The sequence below is a fragment of the Dama dama genome, chromosome 24 (genome assembly GCF_033118175.1).
Source record: "Dama dama isolate Ldn47 chromosome 24, ASM3311817v1, whole genome shotgun sequence".
Lineage (NCBI taxonomy): Eukaryota > Metazoa > Chordata > Mammalia > Artiodactyla > Cervidae > Dama > Dama dama.
The window spans coordinates 60,217,131-60,237,501 of NC_083704.1; the positions used below are offsets into that span (position 1 = coordinate 60,217,131).

General features: G+C 63.1%; 1 protein-coding gene across 1 annotated transcript in view; it reads left to right on the plus strand.

Moving 5' to 3' along the window:
- PLXND1 (plexin D1) overlaps positions 1–20,371 on the plus strand; it is a 47,972-nt gene that overhangs the window by 15,385 nt on the left and 12,216 nt on the right. Inside the window, exons 2-19 of the mRNA XM_061128895.1 lie at positions 1,755–1,931; positions 4,674–4,805; positions 5,048–5,148; positions 5,244–5,373; positions 6,564–6,741; positions 6,899–7,007; positions 7,443–7,545; positions 11,824–11,928; positions 14,572–14,661; positions 14,876–14,969; positions 15,879–16,033; positions 16,827–16,978; positions 18,034–18,133; positions 18,226–18,365; positions 19,024–19,191; positions 19,286–19,376; positions 19,529–19,792; positions 19,882–20,031. Of these exons, the coding sequence (XP_060984878.1) occupies positions 1,755–1,931; positions 4,674–4,805; positions 5,048–5,148; positions 5,244–5,373; positions 6,564–6,741; positions 6,899–7,007; positions 7,443–7,545; positions 11,824–11,928; positions 14,572–14,661; positions 14,876–14,969; positions 15,879–16,033; positions 16,827–16,978; positions 18,034–18,133; positions 18,226–18,365; positions 19,024–19,191; positions 19,286–19,376; positions 19,529–19,792; positions 19,882–20,031 (2,439 nt within the window). The remainder of the gene's footprint in view (positions 1–1,754; positions 1,932–4,673; positions 4,806–5,047; positions 5,149–5,243; positions 5,374–6,563; positions 6,742–6,898; positions 7,008–7,442; positions 7,546–11,823; positions 11,929–14,571; positions 14,662–14,875; positions 14,970–15,878; positions 16,034–16,826; positions 16,979–18,033; positions 18,134–18,225; positions 18,366–19,023; positions 19,192–19,285; positions 19,377–19,528; positions 19,793–19,881; positions 20,032–20,371) is intronic.

Consider the following 20,371-nt stretch of genomic DNA (forward strand, 5'->3'; position numbering starts at 1 on the left):
TGTCAGTTCACACTTGTGGGGCATTTACCGTGGGCCATGCTGCATGCTGGCGCTCCGCAGTGAAGTCTTTTATCCAGGTGCCTGTGAGGGAGGCGCTGGAGATGCACTGATTTTTTTTTTTTTTTAAGACTTTAAAAAATGCTTGTTTATTTTTGGCTGTGCTGGGTCTTCGTTGGTGCGCGCGGGCTTTCTGAAACTCATTGTGGTGCTGGGGCTTTTCATCGAGGTGGCTCCTCTTGTTGCAGAGCACAGGCTCTAGGCGCAGGCTCAGTAGTTGGGCCACATGGGCTCTGTTGCTCCGAAGTGTCTGGGATCTTCCCAGTCTAGGGATCGAACCTGTGTCACCTGCATTGGCAGGCAGATTCTCAACCACTGGACTTAACAGGGAAGTCCGAGATGTGCCTCCTTCACAGCTTGGTAAACCGAGGCTCAGAGGACTGATGTCACTTGCTCAGGTTGCCCCTAACTCTCCTGCGGAAGGCCACCCCATGGTGGGTTGTGGCCCCCGGGGCCCTCCCCAGCCCCACCCCATCTCTGAGCTCAGGGCTCAGCTGTGTTTATTTTTCCAAGAATGAAGGACCCAGTATTTATGGTTTGTTTTTGAACACTAGCTGAGATTGTGTACACAACCCATGTGGGCACATCATTGGTGGCTTCGGCTTGCAGAAAGCACAGATAAGGGAGGAAAGCTTCTCTCTGAAGCCGTGCCGTAAAGCCCGTCCTGCTGCCCGCTTCAGTCCTGGTGGCCTGATATCGCAGCCGGTGACCTGGAGTGGGCCACGTCCCCCTCTGAGCCTCAGTTACCCCATCTGTGACATGGGATCTCAGAGCGGGGCCAGGATTCAGCAAACCAATGCACAGGCCTGGTGCAGGGTCAGTTCCCAGTAAATGTGGCCTGTGTTGTATTTGCTGTCGTGACTATTAATGTTCATGTGCCCATTTTACCGGAAAGGCCCGGTGACACCCTGTGAGTGTCCTCAGCCAGAGTGTCCTTCTTCACCGCCAGTGCAGATCTGTGGTGTGGCCCGGGCTGGGCCGTCCCTGCTGGGTGACACGCGCCATCCACTCTCCTAAACCAGCCTTGTGTCCGCGTCCTGGTGGATTTGCACAGTCGCCTTCTCAGAGGCACTTGCTGGAGGCCTGTGTTGTATTTTTGTGCAAACTGCAGAAGAAACTTTCAGAAGGTCATCCCGCCCCTGTGAGTTGGGGCTGACGTGGATGCCAGGAGTGTGCATTTGGACACACCTGGCCTCAACTTGCCCGTCTGTGATCTGGGCAGATGAAGGGATGTGTGTTGGGGTCTCAGTTTGGGGAGGCCTCAACCTTTTGTCTAGTAGCCTGCTGGCAAGTTGGCGGGTGGGGGTTGCTGGGGTCAGAGCAGGAATCTGGGGGGGAGAAAAACCCCATGGTTGCTATGGAGACCCAGCCAGACAGGAGGGACACCTCTTGGGTGTCAGCAGGTAAGTCGGGGCAGAGGCTGGCCTCCCTGGGCCTTCTTGCCTCCCTCACGTGACCCCTCCTGGCCAGCTCCTATGTACCCGGAATGGACCCCTCTGCTAGGGGCAGCTCCGCGACTGAAGCCAAGGGCAGGGGTCGACCTGGGCTCGGACACGTGGTCCTGCTTGCACCGGGGCCTGAGCCCCGTGCAGAGCAGGAGCAGGACTTTGAAAGCTCGGAGGTTCTGGCCGGCTGTGGGGGACTGGGAGCCACAGAAGGTTCTGGAGCCACGGTCTGATGCGCTGTCTCTCTTCCAGCTGCAGCCGGAGCAGCTGGACTGTGGGGCCGCCCACCTGCAGCACCCGCTGTCCGTCCTGCAGCCCCTGAAGGCCTTGCCCGTGTTCCGAGCGCCGGGCCTCTCCTCCGTGGCCGTGGCCGGGGTGGGCAACTACACGGTGGTCTTCCTGGGCACGGTCAGTGGGCGGCTGCTGAAGGTACGGCCAGGCCGGGGGTGCTTGGCGGGGGTGGGGCGGGGGCCCACGGGTTAGAGGGCATCTTCCACGTCCGTTCCTTCCACTCTGGCTCACACCAGTGAGTTCCCGTCTTGCAGATGAGGGAAGCAGAGCTCGGGGGCCGGATCTGTGTTCAGGTCCCTGGGCTCCGCCACTTGGCGGTCTGTCTGATCTGGAGCAGTGAGCGTGTTCTCTCCCAGCTTCAGTGTCCCCAGCCTTTAAAGGCTGAAAGTTCAGCCTCTCAAGACTCTTGCAGGGCTTTGACGGGGGCTGGGGGAGGCCACAGCCTGGCAAGTAGGGGTCTCCCCGCTCCCGTTTCCTCCTCCGTTCCTCCCTCCAGCCTCTGAGGATGCCCCCAGCTCCCAACCAAGGTGACTGGTTTCTGCAGGTAGTGCTTCCCGCCCCCGAGATGCCGAGAGCTGGGTGAGAGGAGTCGGTCTCCCTACTAAGTGGCCCCAGGGGAGGGTATGGACCGGCCCTCCAGCCACCTCCCACCCCCCGGCCTGTCCAGAGCGTCAGCCGTCTGGCCTGGCTCCGACCTGCACCAGGCCCTGGTCTAATTGATTCAGATCCAATAATCCAATTCGCTCAGCTTCCCCGGGCAGACGCCGCAGGCTGGTAGTGAGCAGTGGGGGTCGGAGTCCCAGCCCGCCCGGCCCCGGGACCCTAGCCGCTGACATCCCCGGGGGAGATGCCAGGCATGGGAGCAGGCGCAGGGGGCCTTCTCCACCTTCACAGCTTCCATTGAGGGTCCGCAGACAGTGGGGCTTGTGGTTGTGGTTGGAAACTTGCATGTGGCTCCTGGCTCTTGCGCTCCCAGCTGTGGGACCTGGGGCGGTTTCCCCATCTGTCCAGGAGTCTCCCCCCCACCCCCACCCATGAAGCTGCAGTTATTAGGCACCACTGTCTACCCAGCCTCAACAGGCATGTCACGGGCATCCTCATGTTTAATTCTCACATCCCTTTGAGGGAGACAGAGCCATGAGCCCCATTTCACAGATGAGGACACTGAAGCCCCAAAATCACAGAGCAGGGAAAGTGAAAGTGAAAGTCGCTCAGTTGTGTCTGGCTCTTTGTGACCCCATGGACTGTACAGTCCATGGAATTCTCCAGGCCAGAATACTGGAGTGGGTAGCCTTTCCATTCTCCAGGGGATTTTCCCAATCCCGGGATCGAACCCAGGTCTCCCGGATCGCGGGCGGATTCTTTGCCAGCTGAGCCACCAGGGAAACCCACATAGCGGGAACCGTGGTGGAATCCGAGTCCAGTCAGCCCAGAGGCTGCCCCGCCCCTCAGTCCTGACCTCTGTGCCCACCACCCTGCTTCCTGCCAGGCCATCTGCTGCACACTCTCGCCTCACTTGAGGCTTTGATCACAGCCTCCAGCCTAGGCCCCAGAGCATGCCAGGTGCTTGGTAGACTTTGGAAAGAGTGGAAACATGTCTGCTGGATTCCTGGGGGAAGCAGGGGGCCAAGCCGCCCGGGACAGGCCCTGCCAAGAGGCCACTTGGGATGAGGGATGTCCCAGGGGCTGGGGAGAGAGTAATTGCAGTTTAGGGTGTGGGGGGCGTCAGGGAAGCTGTTTTGTTGAAGACATTGGGAGGATGGCTCCCAGCCCAAGGAGGAGAGGAAGGTGTTTGAGACAGGAGCACAGTACAGAGAAGACATGGGGCTGGATGTTGAGTTGGGTTTAGTGACTAGAGATGAGGCTCATGGAATAAGATGGGGTGGACGGTCAGGGCCTTGAATGCCAGAACACATTAATGCTACAAGCAGGAGGCACTGTTAAAGGCTCTGGAGCCCACGGAGGGGGACTGGGCGGCTGGAGGCCCCAGGGAACCATCTAGACCCCTTGCCCCTGCTCAGAGCTTGACAAAGCCTGGACAAGCAAGGCAACATGGAACGTGAGATCAGCGGAGAAGAGCCATTTGATGAGTCTCTGACCAGCCTTGTCAGGTCTCTGGGGAACGTGCAGAGGGGCCCTCTGCCAGAGAAGCTTCCAGACCCCAGCTAGTCCTGCTCCTTCTCCTGCCTGGACATTGGACCCCAGCCTTGGATCTGGGGTCAGATGGACCTAGACCTCCATCGTGGCCCTGAGGCATCTTCCTTTTAGGACTCTTGCCAAGTCCCTTGGCTCCTCTGGGCCTCGGTTTCCTCATCTGTGAGACGGGTGTGTGAGAGGGGAGGGGTGAGACCAGTGGCCCTGCCGCCTCTCCGGGGCCTGGCCCCAGCAGTGCTTGGCCTGCATCTTCCCTAGCACGCCCCACGGCCCCTGTGGGGCGGGTGGGGTCCTCAGCCCCGATAGCTCAGAGAGGGGAAGTGACTTGGACGGCTCGGGCCTGTGCAGCTTGCAAATGTCAAGGCCAGAATTCAAACCCAGGTCCCCGCTCCCTGGCTTGATGCCCGCAGCCTCCCAGAGAACGTTTTCTTAACTGTAAAGCCTGGCCCTGTGCATACCAGGGTGGGACGTGCTGGTGAGGGCGGGGGTGGGGGTGGGGTGGGGCGGGTGGGGCGGGGTGGGGTTCTTGGTTGGAGGGAGGCTCACAACAGAGGACAAAGTGTGGGAGCCGGACCCACCGCCAGTCCTGGAAGGGCCTGAGGCTGAGACTCCCAAGCTCAGGGCAGCCCCCCACCCAGAGCCGGTCCCCAGCCTCCCCCTACCTGGGGATGCCCTCCTGGCGCCCCATCCCCTGACAGCGTCCCCCCCCCCGCCACGCCCCCCCAGATCAACCTGAACGAGAGCATGCAGGTGGTGAGCCGGAAGGTGGTGACGGTGGCCTATGGGGAACCTGTGCACCACGTGATGCAGTTTGACCCCGCGGACCCGGGTTACCTGTATCTGATGACGTCCCACCAGGTATGGCCGGCCGGGCCTCAGCCTGAGGAGGCCCCAGGATGCGCTGAGCTCGCCCCAACCCCCTTGCCTCTGCTTGAGAGTGGCTGCTCTCCCTTCCGGCCTGCCGTGGCCTCTGCAGGGAAGCCTCGTCCCCCGCCCCCCCACCACGCCGTAACAGCCTCAGTTTCCCCAACCTCTCCGGCCCTCGCCCAGCTGCCCCCCGCCCCCACCCCGCTGAGCTGGGCCCCCGCCTCTGTCTCCAGATGGCCAGGGTGAAGGTCGCCGCGTGCGCCGCGCACACCACCTGCGGGGACTGCGTGGGCGCGGCCGACGCCTACTGCGGCTGGTGCGCCCTGGAGACGCGGTGAGGCTCCTGGGGCGCAGGCTGGGCCCGGGAGGCCGCGGGGGTGGGGAACCCCCCCCACCGCCCCGGATCCTGACCTGCGCCGGGCGCCCCAGGTGCACCCTGCAGCAGGACTGTGCCAACTCCAGCCAGCCGCACTTCTGGACCAGTGCCAGCGAGGGGCCCGGCCGCTGCCCCGCCATGACCGTCCTGCCGGCCGAGATCAACGTGCACCAGGAGTACCCGGTGAGGCTGGGGGAGCCAGGACCCCAGCTCCGGGCTCAGGGGTGCGGGTGGAGAGCAAGCCTTCACCTGGCACCCAGACCTGAGAGGTGGAGCCTCCTGGGTGCGGTGCCCCAGGTCTTGAAGGCAGATGATGAGAACAGTGCCTGGGTGCTCTTAACATCCCCATTATACAGATGGAGAAACTGAGGCACAGAGCTGTAAAGTGACTTGTTCAAGGTTATACAGTGAGGGAGTGCCCAAGCTGGGATTTGAATTCAAGTTGCTGCCCCCCACCCAGTCCGTGTCCAGGAGTGCCTAGGCCTGCCGCAGCCAGCTCCCTGCTTACCTGTAGCAGACAGCCTCGGTGCGGGGGATTCCGAGGACAGGAGCTGAGGGACAGACAGGCATGGGTGCCCCCCGCCCCAGCCCTGCCCTCAGAGACTTCTCTGGGCAGACAGCCTCGTCTGTCACATGATGGTTCTGATGACCGACAGGAGCTGGGGCTGCCACGCTCCCCATCGTTACACACCACAGTCCTGCACATACGTCCTCTGGTCAAGCAGGCGGTCTGGGGCTTGGTCCATCCATTCATTCATTTATTCATTCATCAATAACAGTAGGTGTTATTGAGCATCTTCTCTGTGCCACATGCAGTCCTGGACTTGGGGACACAGCAGTGAACAAGAGAGGCAAACCGCTGGTCCTCGAGGGGTGGACACACTCCCAGAGGAGTGAGCGGAAACAAGATAAAATGCCAAGATGGTGATAAGTGCGGTGGAGAAGGAAGCAGAGCAGGGCACGGGGTGCAGAGCGAGCAGTGTTGACATTTTAGATCAGGCCGGGGTTGGGGGGGGGTCTCACTGCCAGATGCCATCCGAGCAGCAATAGGAAGCCAGCGTGAGCATCTGGGCAGAGGAACCCGCCAGTGCAAAGGCCCTGGAGTGGGAACAAGACTCATGATTTGAGAGAGTGTTAAGAGGCTGGCATCCTTTCCAGGGGTCAGATCGTGCAGGGCCTCTGGCTCCTGTAAGGTGCTCAGTTTCACTTTGCAGAGGGGGAAACTGAGGCCCGTGTGGGCTGCATCCCACTGGCCTGGGGTCAAGGCCACTGACCAGCCTCTTCTCCCCAGGTTCCAGGGTGGGGGTGGGGCGGTGCAAGGCGCGGCCTTCCCCCTTCCCGCGCACCCCCAGCTAAGCGTCCCTGGCCTCCAGGGTATGATCCTGCAGATCTCAGGGAGCCTGCCCAGCCTCAGCGGCATGGAGATGGCCTGTGACTATGGCCACGGCATCCGGACAGTGGCTCGGGTCCCGGGCCCAGCCTTCGGCCACCAGATCGCCTACTGCAACCTCCTGCCCAAGGATCAGTTCCCGCCCTTCCCGCCCCACCAAGGTAGGCACCTCATAGTCCGGGCCACAGGGACGGCTGATGGGGGCCCTCAGATGGTGGGCTCTCAGGCATGGGGGGGTCCTGATGGCACAGCCGCTGGTGTTGGTGGACCCCCCTGCCCCCTTGTCCTTCTCTCCCTGGACGCCCTGCTCTGTTCCAGACCACGTGACCGTCGAGATGTCGGTGAGGGTCCACGGGCAGAACATTGTCAGGGCCAACTTCACCATCTACGACTGCGGCCGGGTTGGGCAGGTGTACCCACACACAGCGTGAGTGGGGTGTGGGGGCTATTCCGAGTGGGGGCAGGACGCTTTGCTCTCGGGGAAACCTCCACAAGAAAAATGACGGTGTCCCAGAGGCAGACAGGACCCTTGGCTGTCTGCCTGACCGCTCATTTGGGCAACAAACTCTCATCACCCAGTGTGCCCGGCGTCTGTGAGCACCCAGGCTAGTCGAGGCTGAGAAAAGTGCATTGATTACGCTTAACTTAGTCTCCCGGAGGCCCTGCTTGCCTATCTCCTCCTTGCATATCTCCTGCTCTGGGGAGCTCATTACCTTGCAAAACGCCCAGCCCCTCTGGGCAGCTCTGATGTTGAGCAAGACCTCGTTTCACTGTGCTGGGATCTGTGTCCCGGGTCCGTGCTGCCGGGCACGGGGATGGGGAGCCAGGTAGCTGAGGGGAGGCCCCCCGCCTTGTCTTTCAGTTGCACCAGCTGCCTGTCAGCACAGTGGCCCTGTTTCTGGTGCACCCAGCAACACGCCTGCGTCTCCAACCAGTCTCGGTGTGAAGCCTCACCAAATCCCACGGTAAGCCAGGCCCAGGGTGCCCTCTGCCTGCACTGTTCCTTCTTTCCCCATTTAGCACGTTGAGAACGTTTCCGTGTCATTACACCGTCTTCCTTGGCTCCGGCTTTAACAGCCGCCGCGCTGGGCTCATCATCACAGTGCATGTAACCAGGGTCCTGCTGCCATTCCCTTCTCCAGGGGATCTTCCCGACCCGGGGATTGAACCTGGGTCTCCTGCATTGCAGGTAGATTCTTCACCATCTGAGCCACCAGGGAAGCCCCCCCCAATCCCCTGTTGTTGGACGTGCTGAGTGCGCCTCTTTCTTTTTTGTGTTCTGATACGTGCAGGGCATTGCACGGCCTTGACTGTTCCCTGGAGACCAGTTCTTCAACGTGGCATTTTGGGGTGGAAGCCCATACTTTGAGCTCAGCTGACCCCCAGAAAGCCTGAGCCCATTTACACTTTCAGCCTTTTAGGACAAGGCCCCTTCCTGCATATCGTACTCTTTTCAATTTTACCTTCAACGTTTTCAGCAACCCTAGTGGGTCAGAGAGTACCACACTTGGGCCTTGAATCGAAGCCCCTCTTGTTGGCAGCCCGTGTTCTCCCCACTTCCCCAAGTCAGGGGCTGGGCCAAAAGACCCCAGCCTCCATCTCCCATGGGCACTGCGGCCCCAGGGTCATGGGATTGCTGTGGCTCTCACAGGGTGGAGAAAGCGAGTGACCTCCAGAGCCACAGGTTCCCAGGTCCTCCTGCTCGGCCGGCCTGATGGCGCTCTGCGCTAGGGGACGGCATGTCGGGGAGGGCGAGGGACAGGCAGAGACAGAGGCCGAGGCGCCACGTACCTTGCCGCCAGCTGGTCTGGGTGTGTTCGCTTACGGGGCGGCCTCGCGTCTTCACCCAGAGAACCTCTACGGCTGTACCAGCCTTGTGCCAGGGACGACCAGACGGGACTCCCGAGTCTGGTTAGGGTGGGACGGCTGGACCAGGTGGGTGCCAGGGTCCTATGCTAGCTCATGCCCCATCAGTCCCGCCCGCTGGATCCTCCATCTCGTGTCAGGGCCGTGAGAGGCCCAGGGTGAGGTACCAGGTTCTTGTCTGCAGCTCATCTCTCCAGGAAAGGGGAGTTCCCACCCATTTTCCAGATGGCACAATTGAGGTAGTCAGTGTAACCCCCGAAAGCCCTGGCTCCCAGCAGGGGGAGGTCACTGAGACCCCTCCTGTGTCCCTAGGAAGCAACCCTGGTGCCCGCTGGGAAAGTAGCCAATTAGACATAGTTCTGCCCTCCCCATCATGAACCCAAGAGCTGGGGGTTGTTGGGTTGTGTCTGTGCGATCCTGGGCAGGCTGCCACACCTCTCTCTGCCCGACTCCCCATCTGTGAAAGGGGGCCTGTCTCAAAGGGGGACCCGGAGCGACACCAGCTTCGTGCCTGGCACGCTATAGGTGGCCCCTCTGCTGGGAGGACTTCTCCGGGAGGGGACCCTTCTGCCTGGTTCTGGCAGACGCGTAGGAGCTCGCCAGCCTGGAGCTGTTTCCAGGCAGCGCCCCCAGGGACCCTCCTGTCCCTGCCACCCCCACCCCCCTGAGGTCTGCGGGTCAGGGATGCATTGGGCCACAGAGAGGGCCTGTCTCAGAGGATTACGGTAGTCCAGTGGGAGAAGAGGCCACCCCCGCCCGGGCCTGGCCTGCTGCTTAATCTGGAGTTTAATTAAGAGCCAGTCGGTCATGGAGGCCGCAGGGCTCCAGCCAGGCCGGGGAGGGGTCTCTGGGCCGGCGCGAGCCAGGGACTGTGTCTCCTGACTTCCTGTTGCCTCATGGGCCCCAGAGGAAGGAAGTGGGGGGTACAGGATGCTGTGAGGAGGGCTGCAGCTTTTTTCCAAGGAGGGGAGGGGAGTGGAGAAGGCCGCTGTGTCCGCCCCTTCCAGTTGTCCTGGAGGAGATGGCTTCCCCAAGGCGGGGTGACTTCAGGCCTTAGAAGCAGAGAGGGTTTGGGCAGGTGCCGGGGTCAGGCTCCTTGGGTGGGGGGAGCCTGGGTGGGCACCTCCGTGATGGTGGCTTCATTAGGAGCTGGTGGAGAGGGCGGTTTGGTGGAAACATGGGGGGCGGTTTACAGAAGGGGACAGGGCGATGCAGAAAGGCAGGGAGGGAGCAGGTCAGGTGGGTTCAGCGGGGCCACTCAGTGCTCTGCTGGGTTGGGTCCCCAGCTCTCAACCCTCGAACGTGGAAAGACCGTGGGGGAGTCTGAGCTCCAGCACAGTCGGGCGAGGCCCCGCCCTGGCTGCACGCGCTGAGCTGACATCTGGGCTTCCTGGGGCTCCAGCCTCGCTGTCCCCCCAGCTCCTGCTCTCCCGCCTCTCGGCTCTGCCCAGAGACGGGTCATCAGCTATGGCTTCCCGAGCCTGGAGGCTCAACTCTGGCCAAGGGAGAGAAGCCACTCAGGCTGTCTCTGAGGCTTGGATGGTTCGGCTTGGGATGGGACAAGGAGGCCCCTGTCCTCTGCAAGCCGCCAGCCACAGCCCCAGCAGTCAGTCGCCTTTGTGAGTGCAGAGTCCGAGGGGGCGGCCTCCCCTTCAGGCTCAGCTGGATCCGGGGGCCCTGCCAGCGTCACCAGGGCCAACGTGCCCCCCCCCGGGGTGGCCTCTGTGCTCCGGCAGGCCCTCCCCCTTGGCCGCAAGATGCCTTAGCAGCCCCGGGCGGGGTCCTGATCCCCGGCAATCCCAGGAGACCCTCCTTCTCGTTGGTTCTGTGGAAGTTTTCCAGGGGAACTGGGTCACATCCACTCCCCAAACCAATCGCTGAGCCCATCCCTGGGGCTAGGGAGGAGGGTGATTCCTCCCAAACCACAGGCCTGGGGGGTGGGGAGATGCAGGCACACTTGGACCAGCTGTCCCCAGGGGAGATTAGCGACCCTGGGGGTGGTGCTGGAAGAGGGCAGAGAGGCACCCACACTCTCCCAGGCTTGCCCACTCTGGAGAATGGGTACAAGCATCCACAGTGGGTTATGAGGATCGAGGAGAGTAGGGCCCTCGGGGATGGTCCCACGTCGTTTCCTCTGGACCTGCCCGCCTCCAGCCCCTGCTGGCCACCTCCTCCCCAGGGCTGGGGCGGAGCCAGGGTCGCAGCCGCAGGGCCCCCGGCCAGCTGTGAAGCGGGCTGGCAGCGGCGGTGAAACCCAATTGGAAACATGTGGGTTCCATTCCCCGAAATTCCACGGGGTTTACACATGGAGCGGCTCAGGACGGCGGCTCGAGGGAGGGATGGACTTGCATGTCACACAACAAGCCGGACACCAGCTCCTGCCTCGCAGCCCTACAGCCTTTGCCGGCCAGGTGGCCTCCTTGGCCCCTGTGGTCGGCAGCAGGCAGTGCTCCCGGGGAGGTGCATTGTCTGGGCGCGGTGTCTGGGCTGGGGGTCAGTAGAGGGTCTGCGCCGCTAGAGCCCGCTATGCTGCCCGACTAACAATACTGAGAAAAGACCCTGGGTCCCTATCTCTCACCTTGGTCCTCAGTTTCAGACCCCAGTCTCTGGCCCGAGAACCTGAGAAAGATTGAAGGCAGGAGGAGAAGGGGTGGCAGAGGATGAGATGGTTGGTTGGCATCATCGACTCAATGGACTTGAGTTTGAGCAGACTCCGGGAGATAGGGAGGGGCAGCGAAGCCTGGCGTGCTGCAGTCCCTGGGGTCGCAGAGAGTCAGACAAGTCAGACACGACTAAATGACTGAATAACAACAGTGACTCCATATCCGACACGGGAATGCGGACGCCCAGGCCCCCCTCCGAGGCCCGTGACGCGCCCGGGCAGTGGGGAGGGGTGGGCAGCCTCACACCGTTTCTCGTGGGCCGCTCCGAAGTCTGAGGTTTCCTCTTCTGTGAATCATTCATCGTGTGTCCATCTGGAAACCGGAATTCCAGAGCTGGAGGGAGCCTCAGAAAGTGAGTGCAGCACCTCATTTTACAACTGGGGAAAGATGAGTCCCAGAGCCGGGGAGGTCTCCCCTGAGAGGCTACCCGTGGAGTGGCCATGGGGACTCGGTTCCACTGGGCAGGTTACTGCCTCTGTCTGTGCCTCAGTCTCCTCATCTGTGAAATGGGGCCAATAACACCTTCCTGCTCGCAGGACGAGGTGAGACGGTGTGTGGGAGGCGGTGGATGTGGCTGTCGTTTTATCACTGCATAGGCTGCCCCACGCCTCCCCAGGGAGACGGGACTGCACCGGCTGGCTTGGGGTGGTCATGCATCCCGCCTCCTCTGAAACGCCCCACGGTCAGCCCCACTTCCTTGCGTTTTGACTGCAGAGCCCCCAGGACTGCCCGCAGATCCTGCCCTCCTCCCTGGCCCCCATGCCCACGGGCGGCTCCCAGAGCATCCCGGTGCACTTGGCCAACGCCGCCTTCTTCCAGGTAAGCGGGGGTGGGGCCCGCCACCCATTCTTTGCTTCTCCACTTATTTACTTGTCTGGCTGCCCGGGTCTTAGTTGCAGCGTGAAGGATCTCTAGCTGCAGCATGTGGGATCTAGTTCAGGGATCGAACCTAGACCCCGTCCATTGGGAGCTTGAAGTCTTAGCCACTGGACCACCAGGGAAGGTCCCATGCTTTGGTTTTCTTCCTCTTGAGTTTCTGGGCTCTGTTGGAGAAAGCCCTGCCCTGGTTGCATGGAGGTAGGGGGAAGGAAGGTGGGTGGTAGGCACAGCTGTGGGGACAGCCAGCTGCCCCTAGCTCCTGATGGAAAGGGGGGTCTGGCCAGGACCCCCAGGCCCTGTCCCCTGTGACGCCCCCCGACAGGCCCAGCCCCTGCCCAGGGCTGCAGCCCGTGGGTGACTGTCCGTGTCCACCCTGAGCTGCGCCCAGGCTGGGATGTGACCCTGGACATACCCTCCCCCCGCCCTGCATTTTGAGGCCGACGTGTCTACTCTGGAGAATGGTCCGAGACCCCCTTGGCCGCCCCATCCCCATCGTCCTGGTGGGGAAAGCGAGGCCCAGGAAGGGGAAGCAGATGCCTCCAGGGCACACGGCGTCGGGCTAGACTCGCACCCTAGGCCTGGGCTCCCTGTCCAGTGCTCTTCCCCAGCACCAGCCTTCCCCGCCCGCGCCCCCCACCCACCCACCCATCTGGGCTGGGGGAAAGGAGGCCGCCCCTTGCCGGGTCCCTCCTGGAGGAGCGTCCTGGGTGGGAAGCGTTGACAAGTCCTGGACGTGTGCCAGCCACCCCCTCCCCAGCTCTCAGGGACTCACCATCTGTCGCTTCCACGGGGGAGCGGAGGCCCTTGATGACTTGTCACACGTGGGGGCCACGTGCCGGGCATCCGGAATGTGTCGGGGAGCCTCGTCGTGGCTGGGGCCGTCGCCCCGTGACGGGCTGGGAGCAGGGGCTGTGCCCTCGGTCCTGGGGCTCCTCCCTGCGGTGGCTGGTGCAGAGGTTCCGGGGCATTTGGAGCGGGGAAGGCCATGCTGCTCCCCTGGGCTGCCGGAGCCAGGGTCGGGGAAGCCCAGGGCCTGAGTGTGGGTCCTGCCTCCTGCCTTTGAGCAGAGTGTAACTGGGGGGCCTGCCAGGCAGGGGGTCCGCCTTCCTGGGGCCTCAGTGATCCCGGCCCGCCTTCCCCTGGGCCTGCTTCTGACTCTGCCTGGGCTCGGCAGCAGCCCAATCCATGCAGCCCATACCCAGCAGAGCCCCAGACAGGCTGGCCGGCTGCCGTGAGCTCAGGGGCTCAGGAGACCCAGCTCAGGGTGTCAGGGATTACAGGAGCTCTCAGCCCGTCAACAGCCACTTCCCTGCGTTAGTTTCGTAGCGGGGAGGGGGCAGGGCCGGGGGGTGGCTGACCTGTTTTCCCCTCAGGGTAACACATCTACCAACGACAGGGACACAGACAGGAAGTCCTGCCACGTGGCTGGCTGGGCCCTCTTGAAACCTAGGTTTGTTCACTCAGCAAATATTTACTGATGGCTGCTCCCGGGGGGCCTGTGCGGGGCTGAGGGCAAGATGGCATTGGGGAATTGGCCATGTTTATTTCCCTCCCCGCCCCCTAGCAAGCATTTATTGAGCACTTCCTGTGTACTGATCACAGCCAGCATATATTAGGTGCCAACAGCATGCCACCCACTAAAGACACACCGTGTCCAGTTTCCTTAGAGTCCAGCGGAGCAGGGGAGTCTCTCTCTGTTGCTGAGTTTACAGACCCACACAGCTCAGAGAGAAGGAGCCACTTGCACAGTCACACGGCTAGGAGGTTGCAGAGGTGAGGTTCAGACCTGAGTGGGCCTGTGTTAAGGTAGAGCCCGAGCTCTTTCAACTGCCATCTTCCTGGAGGTGTCAGAGGAGCCGAAACCCAGCACCCCGCCGCCCAGCGGGCAGAGAGACAGGTGTAGACAGAGTCTGGGCAGGGGATGGGGAGGTCCTTGGCGTGCAGGGTCAGGGAAGGCTGTCGGAGCTTACTGAAGCCCCCAGCTTCACACCCTAATGTTCATTGCCAAATGGATGGATGCTCAAGTGAGGGGTGTCCCTGTGATTTGGGTGAGGGGCGGTCTGGGAAGGCTTTTGGAACATGGTACATTTGAGCTGGATTTTGAAGGCTGTGTTGAGGTTTCCTGGAAGGGAAGCATGGACTTGGACAAAGGCTGAGGGCAGGACAGCGTGTGCGTCGTTGACCCCCGTCCTGTGTGACCGATCCCGGGCCGTGGGGGGCAGCCGTGGGGGGTTTTGAGGCTGCGGGGCAGACGGAGTCTCCTGGGATGAACCTTGTAAGTGTCGGTCATGCTGGAGAGTCGGGGCTTTGCCAGCGGAGTGAAAGGCCCGGGTTTAGGCCACTGGAAGCTGTCGGTGAGGTTTTTAGTGGCGTGAGAGCACACGGCCAGAGTTCTGGGTGTTCGTGTGTACCCCCCCCCCCCCACCTCTGTCAGACACTGGGCCAGGAAGGAACATTCTGGAGGAGATGCAGTCCAGGGAGAGAGCCCCTGCCCACTCCTCAGGACAGCAGTCTCTGGTGTCCTGAAGAAGGTGGGGGGCAGTGGGTGCTGCCTGGACGCCCCCTGACCCCCGTGTCCCGCAGGGTGCAGCCCTGGAGTGTAGCTTCGGTCCGGAGGAGACCTTTGAAGCCGTGTGGGTGAACGAATCGGCCGTACGCTGCAATCACGTGGTGGTGAGCAACGGGGCGTCATGGCGGGGGTTAGCGGGGCAGAGGAGAAGGGCAGGGCTGCCCAAGTCCAGATACATACACACCTTCCTTTCTGCCTCCCCTTTTTGGTCCCCTTGCCCCCAACGGCCCTGCCCTTGTCTCTCCCCTGATGTGCCCTCCCTCCGACAGAGACCCAGACAGCGCCCACACCCGTCACGCATTTCCCCATCTTTTGCAGCTGCACACGACCCAGAAGAGCCAGGTATTTCCACTCAGCCTCCAACTAAAGGGGCGGCCGGCCCGGTTCCTGGACAGCCCTGACCCCATGACAGGTGGGAGGCCCCCCCAACCTCACATGGCCACAGTGGGTGGGATGCAGCCTTGGGGGGGTTCCATCCAGTGCTCAGGTATCCCCCCACCATTCCCTGACACATACTGTCTCTCAGATCCCAGCCCCACCTCTCTGCCGGCTTGCTCACTCTGCACCTAACTCTGGAGCCGCTCCTCTGGGCTGGCACCACGCCCTCGGGGCGTCCGCATGCCCGTGGCTCTGCCTCCCCAGCACCCACTCACCTGCCCTTTCTCAGCCTCAGGGTCCTCCCGTGAAGTGCGGTTCCGGTTGCAGAGGGCAGGGGCGAGGGTTTGCTGCAGAGCTGTCTGGGACACAGTCTGCGCCCCTAGATGGTGGGGGGTGGCCTTGCTCTTATACTTGTCGAATCAACTCTCCAAGGGCCTGTCTGTTCGGGTGGGGGAGGCTGTGCACATCTATGCCACCCCTGCCCCGCTTCTGTACCATAAGATCCCAGACAGAAGCCCCAGAACCAGCTTGTCCGCCCTGGGAGCCCGCCCTGCACTCCTGCCTGGGCCCACCTGAGGGTCTAGGACTCACACAGCCCACATTGCTCAGTGGTTCATCTCAGAGCTCTGCTGCGGGCTTAGGAGACCCACTCGGGCTGGCTGTGGCTCCAGCTTTCCTACTCACAGGCTGTGTGACCTTGGGCGAGTCACTCTGCCTTTCTGAGCCTCGTCTCTTTATCTGTCAGTTGGGGCCGATAAACAGCCCGCACTGGATAGGATCCTGTGAGGATGACTGTCGAGGTGGCTGTGGCCGCACTGTGCTCATGATTAGCAGCCCCCGGGGGTGGGGCTGGGGGTTGGAGAAGGCACTAAGAGCTTCGTGGGGCCCTGACTCTTAAGAAGCAGGACCCCGCTGAGCTGGGCCGCCTCTGTGTCTCCCGCAGTGGAGGTCTACAACTGCGCCGTGGGCAGCCCCGACTGCTCCCAGTGCCTGGGCCGGGAGGATCTGGGCCACCTGTGTGTGTGGAGCGACGGCTGCCGCCCGCGGGGGACCCTGCAGCCCCCGCCTGGCACCTGCCCCGCCCCCGAGATCCGAGCGGTAAGCACCCCACACCCCGCCTCGGGGACCTGTCGCTCCCACACGCCTGAAGGCGCACACGCACAGCGCCCCACACGGGCTCGGGGACGCGCAGCTCCTGTGTTTGCACACACCCGGGCCCCCACGCGCGGAGTCACCCACTGGGCACCAGCTCCCCCTGTCCCGGGGCTGGAGACACAGCAGGGAACACACACGTGCCCGTCTTCACGGAGCGCACGGTTCAGTTGGGGTTGGGGGACAATGATGAGAAAGGAGATGATTTGCATAGAGAATGTGGTAAGCTACGAACGGGCCGGGCATGGGGGTGCCATTGGAGCCTGGGGTGGAAGAGAGGCTGGGGCTGAGGGTCTTTATAGCGAGGTCTGGGAGCCCTTGCTGATAACGGGGAAACTGGGGTAACCCACGAGCCTCAGTTTTAATTAAGAAAAAGTCTCAGGGAAGGGTTCTGTTTGCCTTAGCCTGGTTCACCTGCCCGTCCCAGGCCCAGCTGGCTCTGCCTGGGATTTAGGGTCATGTGGTCAGACAGGGGTCCCCGTGATGACGGGGACTGGACCTCAGTGTCCCCAGGAGATGCCCCTGCAGTAGCACTGACTCTGTCCCTGCACACTGGTGTCCCCAAGCAGGCTGCGTGTCACACACACACGTCCCCTCTGGCAGCCCCAGTGACCTGCCAGGTGGCCGGCAGGGCCAGCACTCTCAGAGCTCCCCCTGAGCGGCGGGTCTGCCTGGCCCTGCCTCCCCGGACACCCCAGCCTCAGAGCCCCATTCTCCCGTCTCTCTGATCGCCTGGCAGATTGAGCCCCTGAGCGGCCCCTTGGACGGCGGGACCCGGCTGACCATCCGCGGCAGGAACCTGGGCCGGCGGTTCAGCGACGTGGCTCACGGCGTGTGGATCGGCAGCGTGGCCTGTGAGCCGCTGGCCGACAGATACACGGTGTCAGAGGAGTGAGTAGGGGGCGGTCCCGGGGGCCCTTCAGTGACCTGCAGGCCCCACCTACCCGGAAGTGCCAGCTATATCTCTGCCCTCCCCTCTGCCCTTGACTACCCCACCATCCCTGGATCCTTTCTGCTCCCCAGGAGTCACTCACTCCTGGGTCTCCCCGACTTTGCTCAGGGCATTCCCGCCACGTGTCCTGGCCTTCCCTGCTTCACCACTCTGGAGCCTGCTCCCCTGGGAAACCCTCCCAGGTTCCCCTGAGCAGCCTGCTTCCACAGAAGCCTCTCTCTGATGGAAAAAACATGCTGTTGGGAAAGTGCAGGTCTGCTGTTGGGTACAGAGATCTGGGCCTGCAGCCGTGGGGCCTGGCCCAGACAGGCTCGAAGATACGTGGTGGGCAGGGACTTCCTTTCCGGAGGCTGTAAGCCAGGCTTGCAGATAAGGGCATCAGTCTCCCAGCCCAGCAGATGTTCTCATGTTTGGAGAACTTCCACGTATCCCCCTGGGCTTTCCTGGTGGCGCAGCAGTAAAGAAGCCGCCTGCCAATGCAGGAGATACGGGTTCAATCCCTGGGTCGGGAAGATCCCCTGGAGGAAGAAACGGCAACCCACTGCGGTATTCTTGCCTGGAGAATCCCATGGACAGAGGAGCCTGGGAGGCTACCGTCCATGGGGTTCCAGAGTCAGATATGACTTAGCGACTACACAGTGACAAAAGACCATCTTATCCAATCCCCTGTCTACTAGGCACAGAATTGTGGTAGACTCGGGGAGGGCAGTCCCAGAGAGGAGCTGGGCACCAGGGTGACACCTGGGAGCCCAGTGGCTGTTCTCCAACTGATCGGGAATTGTTTCAGGATTTTGACAAGAGTGATGCCGTCAGGGGTCGTGGCTCAGGCGCCCCTCCCAGCTGAGTGGGGGGCGGGGGGCTGAGTACAAGGAGGCGGGGCTCACACGTCCTGGGAGTGGAGGGGGGCATCGTTCAAGGGAGAAACCAGAAGGTGCCTGCCTGGCCCCCGGGCCCCACCGGCTGCTCCTTGACCAGACTCGCCTCCCCCACCCAGGATCGTGTGCGCCACGGGCCCAGCCCCAGAGGCATTCTCGGACGTGGTGACGGTGAACGCCTCCAAGGAGGGCAGGTCTCGGGAGCGCTTCTCCTACGTGGTAAGCGAATGCAGCCTGCCCACTCCCCCACCACCCTGCCAGGCTCGTCTTGGGCTGGCCTGGGGCCTGACCGCCCGCCTGTTTCCCCACAGCTGCCCCTGGTCCACTCCCTGGAGCCCACGATGGGCCCCAAAGCAGGGGGCACCAGAATCACCATCCACGGGAGCGACCTCCACGTGGGCTCCGAGCTCCAGGTCCTGGTGAATGACACGGAGCCCTGCACGGAGCTGCTGTGAGTCCCTGGCCTGGGGGGGCCGGGGGGCTGGGAGGGGGGTGTCCTCGCACCGAGCATCACCAGGGACTTCACTGGCTGTGTCCCCTGCCGGGCCCCTTCCTCTCGCTCAGCCTCAGTGTTCCCACCCAGCGCGGACAGTACCCGGGAGTTGGGGGGAGTACTGTGCCCTTCACAAGTGACCTTAACTTGCAGTGAAAACGGTGACGATTGTGCAGGGTCTGAGACCTGCCGCCGGCCCGGGGCTGTGGCCAGAGGCAGGGCCATGGTCCAGAAGGTCTCCGCGAAATGCCCGGTCCCATTGATGGGCACGCAGTGAACCCCACTGTCTCGGCCCCCAGGGGACCGCCATCTCGCGGGAACTGGGAACATCCAGTGGGGCTGGGGTGAGGGGGAGCCTGGGCTTTCAGGGCTGTAGGGGCAGAGCCTTCGCAGGGGCAGGAGCCGGAAGGGTATCTCTGAGAAGGCTTCTTGGAGGAGGTGGGACGGGGCGGCGTCAGAGAGGAGGAGGTGGGGTGGACGACGGGAGCGCAGGTGCGGCAGTGGGGATGTGGAGATGCTGTGTGTGTGAGGCCGGAGCCGGCGGGTGGGTGGCTCAGGGCCATGGGGTGACGGGAGGCGGGTCCGTGCTGACGGGGCCTGCCGCTGCTCCCCGCAGGCGCTCGGACGCCAGCATCGCCTGCACGGTGCCAGGGGGCGCCCTGCCGGCCGTGGTGCCCGTGTGCGTGCGCTTCGAGCAGCGGGGCTGCGTGCGCCGCGGCCTCAGCTTCCAGTACATGCCGAACCCGGTCATCACGGCCATCAGCCCCCACCGCAGCCACGTCAGGTGAGACCCGGGCGCCACCCCCTGGCCCGGGCAGGCCCCGGGGCTGCGCGTGGGCTCACGAGGCTGGCTGTCTCTCCCCACCCCACCCCCGCAGTGGCGGCAGGACCATCACGGTGGCCGGCGAGCGCTTCCACATGGTGCAGAGGGTGTCCATGGCCGTGCACCACATCGGCCGCGAGCCCACGGTGAGGGCGGCGGGGTGGTCTCAGCTCCCCGCTGGCCGGGCCTCCCGGTGCCGCCTCTTCTCATCTTTGCCCCCCTCTCCCTCTCTCCTTCCGTGTTTCCCCCCTGACTGCCCACCCCGTCCCCCACTGTGGCCCCCGTGGCCCCCCTCCAGCTCTGCAAGGTCCTCAACTCCACCCGCATCACCTGCCCGTCGCCCGGGGCTCTGAGCAACGCCTCCGCCCCCGTGGACTTCTTCCTCAACGGCCGGGTCTACGCGGACGAGGCGGCGGTGGCCGAGGAGCTGCTGGAGCCCGAGGAGGCCCAGCGGGGCAGCCAGTTCCGCCTGGACTACCTCCCCGACCCGCAGTTCTCCACGGCCAAGCGGGAGAAGTGGATCAAACACCACCCCGGGGAGCCCCTCACGCTGGTGATCCACGTGCGTGCCGGCGGGGGCGGGGCGGGGCGGGGCGTGAGCAGGCCGGGCTCCGCCCCGGCCCCGGGTGAGCGCCCCCTCTGCCCCCGCAGAAGGAGCAGGACGGGCTGGGGCTGGAAAGCCACGAGTACCGCGTCAAGATCGGCCAGGTGGCCTGCGACATCCAGATCGTCTCCGAGAGAGTCATCCACTGCTCCGTCAACGAGTCCCTGGGCGCGGCCGAGGGGCAGCTGCCCATCACAGTGAGTGGAGGGGGCGCCCCCCCAGTCCAGGGCGTCTCAGCTGAGCACCGTCATGCTCAGGAGACAGTGGAGGAAAGCAGAGCTTTACGTCCCCACTGGGCAGATGAGGAAACTGGAGACCCAAGAACTGAGTGACCTGTTCAGGCTGTGACCAGCCCCCCGCTGGGCCCGATGGGGCTGGGCCATGAGCCATGGTCTCTGTTCCACCTGGTGGTATAGCCCGAGTCTGGGCCGCCAGTCACCATGCATAGTCACAGAGGGAGGGAAGCAGGAGGGGTGGGGAGAGGGCCCAGAAAGGGGGATCTCACCCCCTTTCTGGCAGCACACGCACCCCACGATG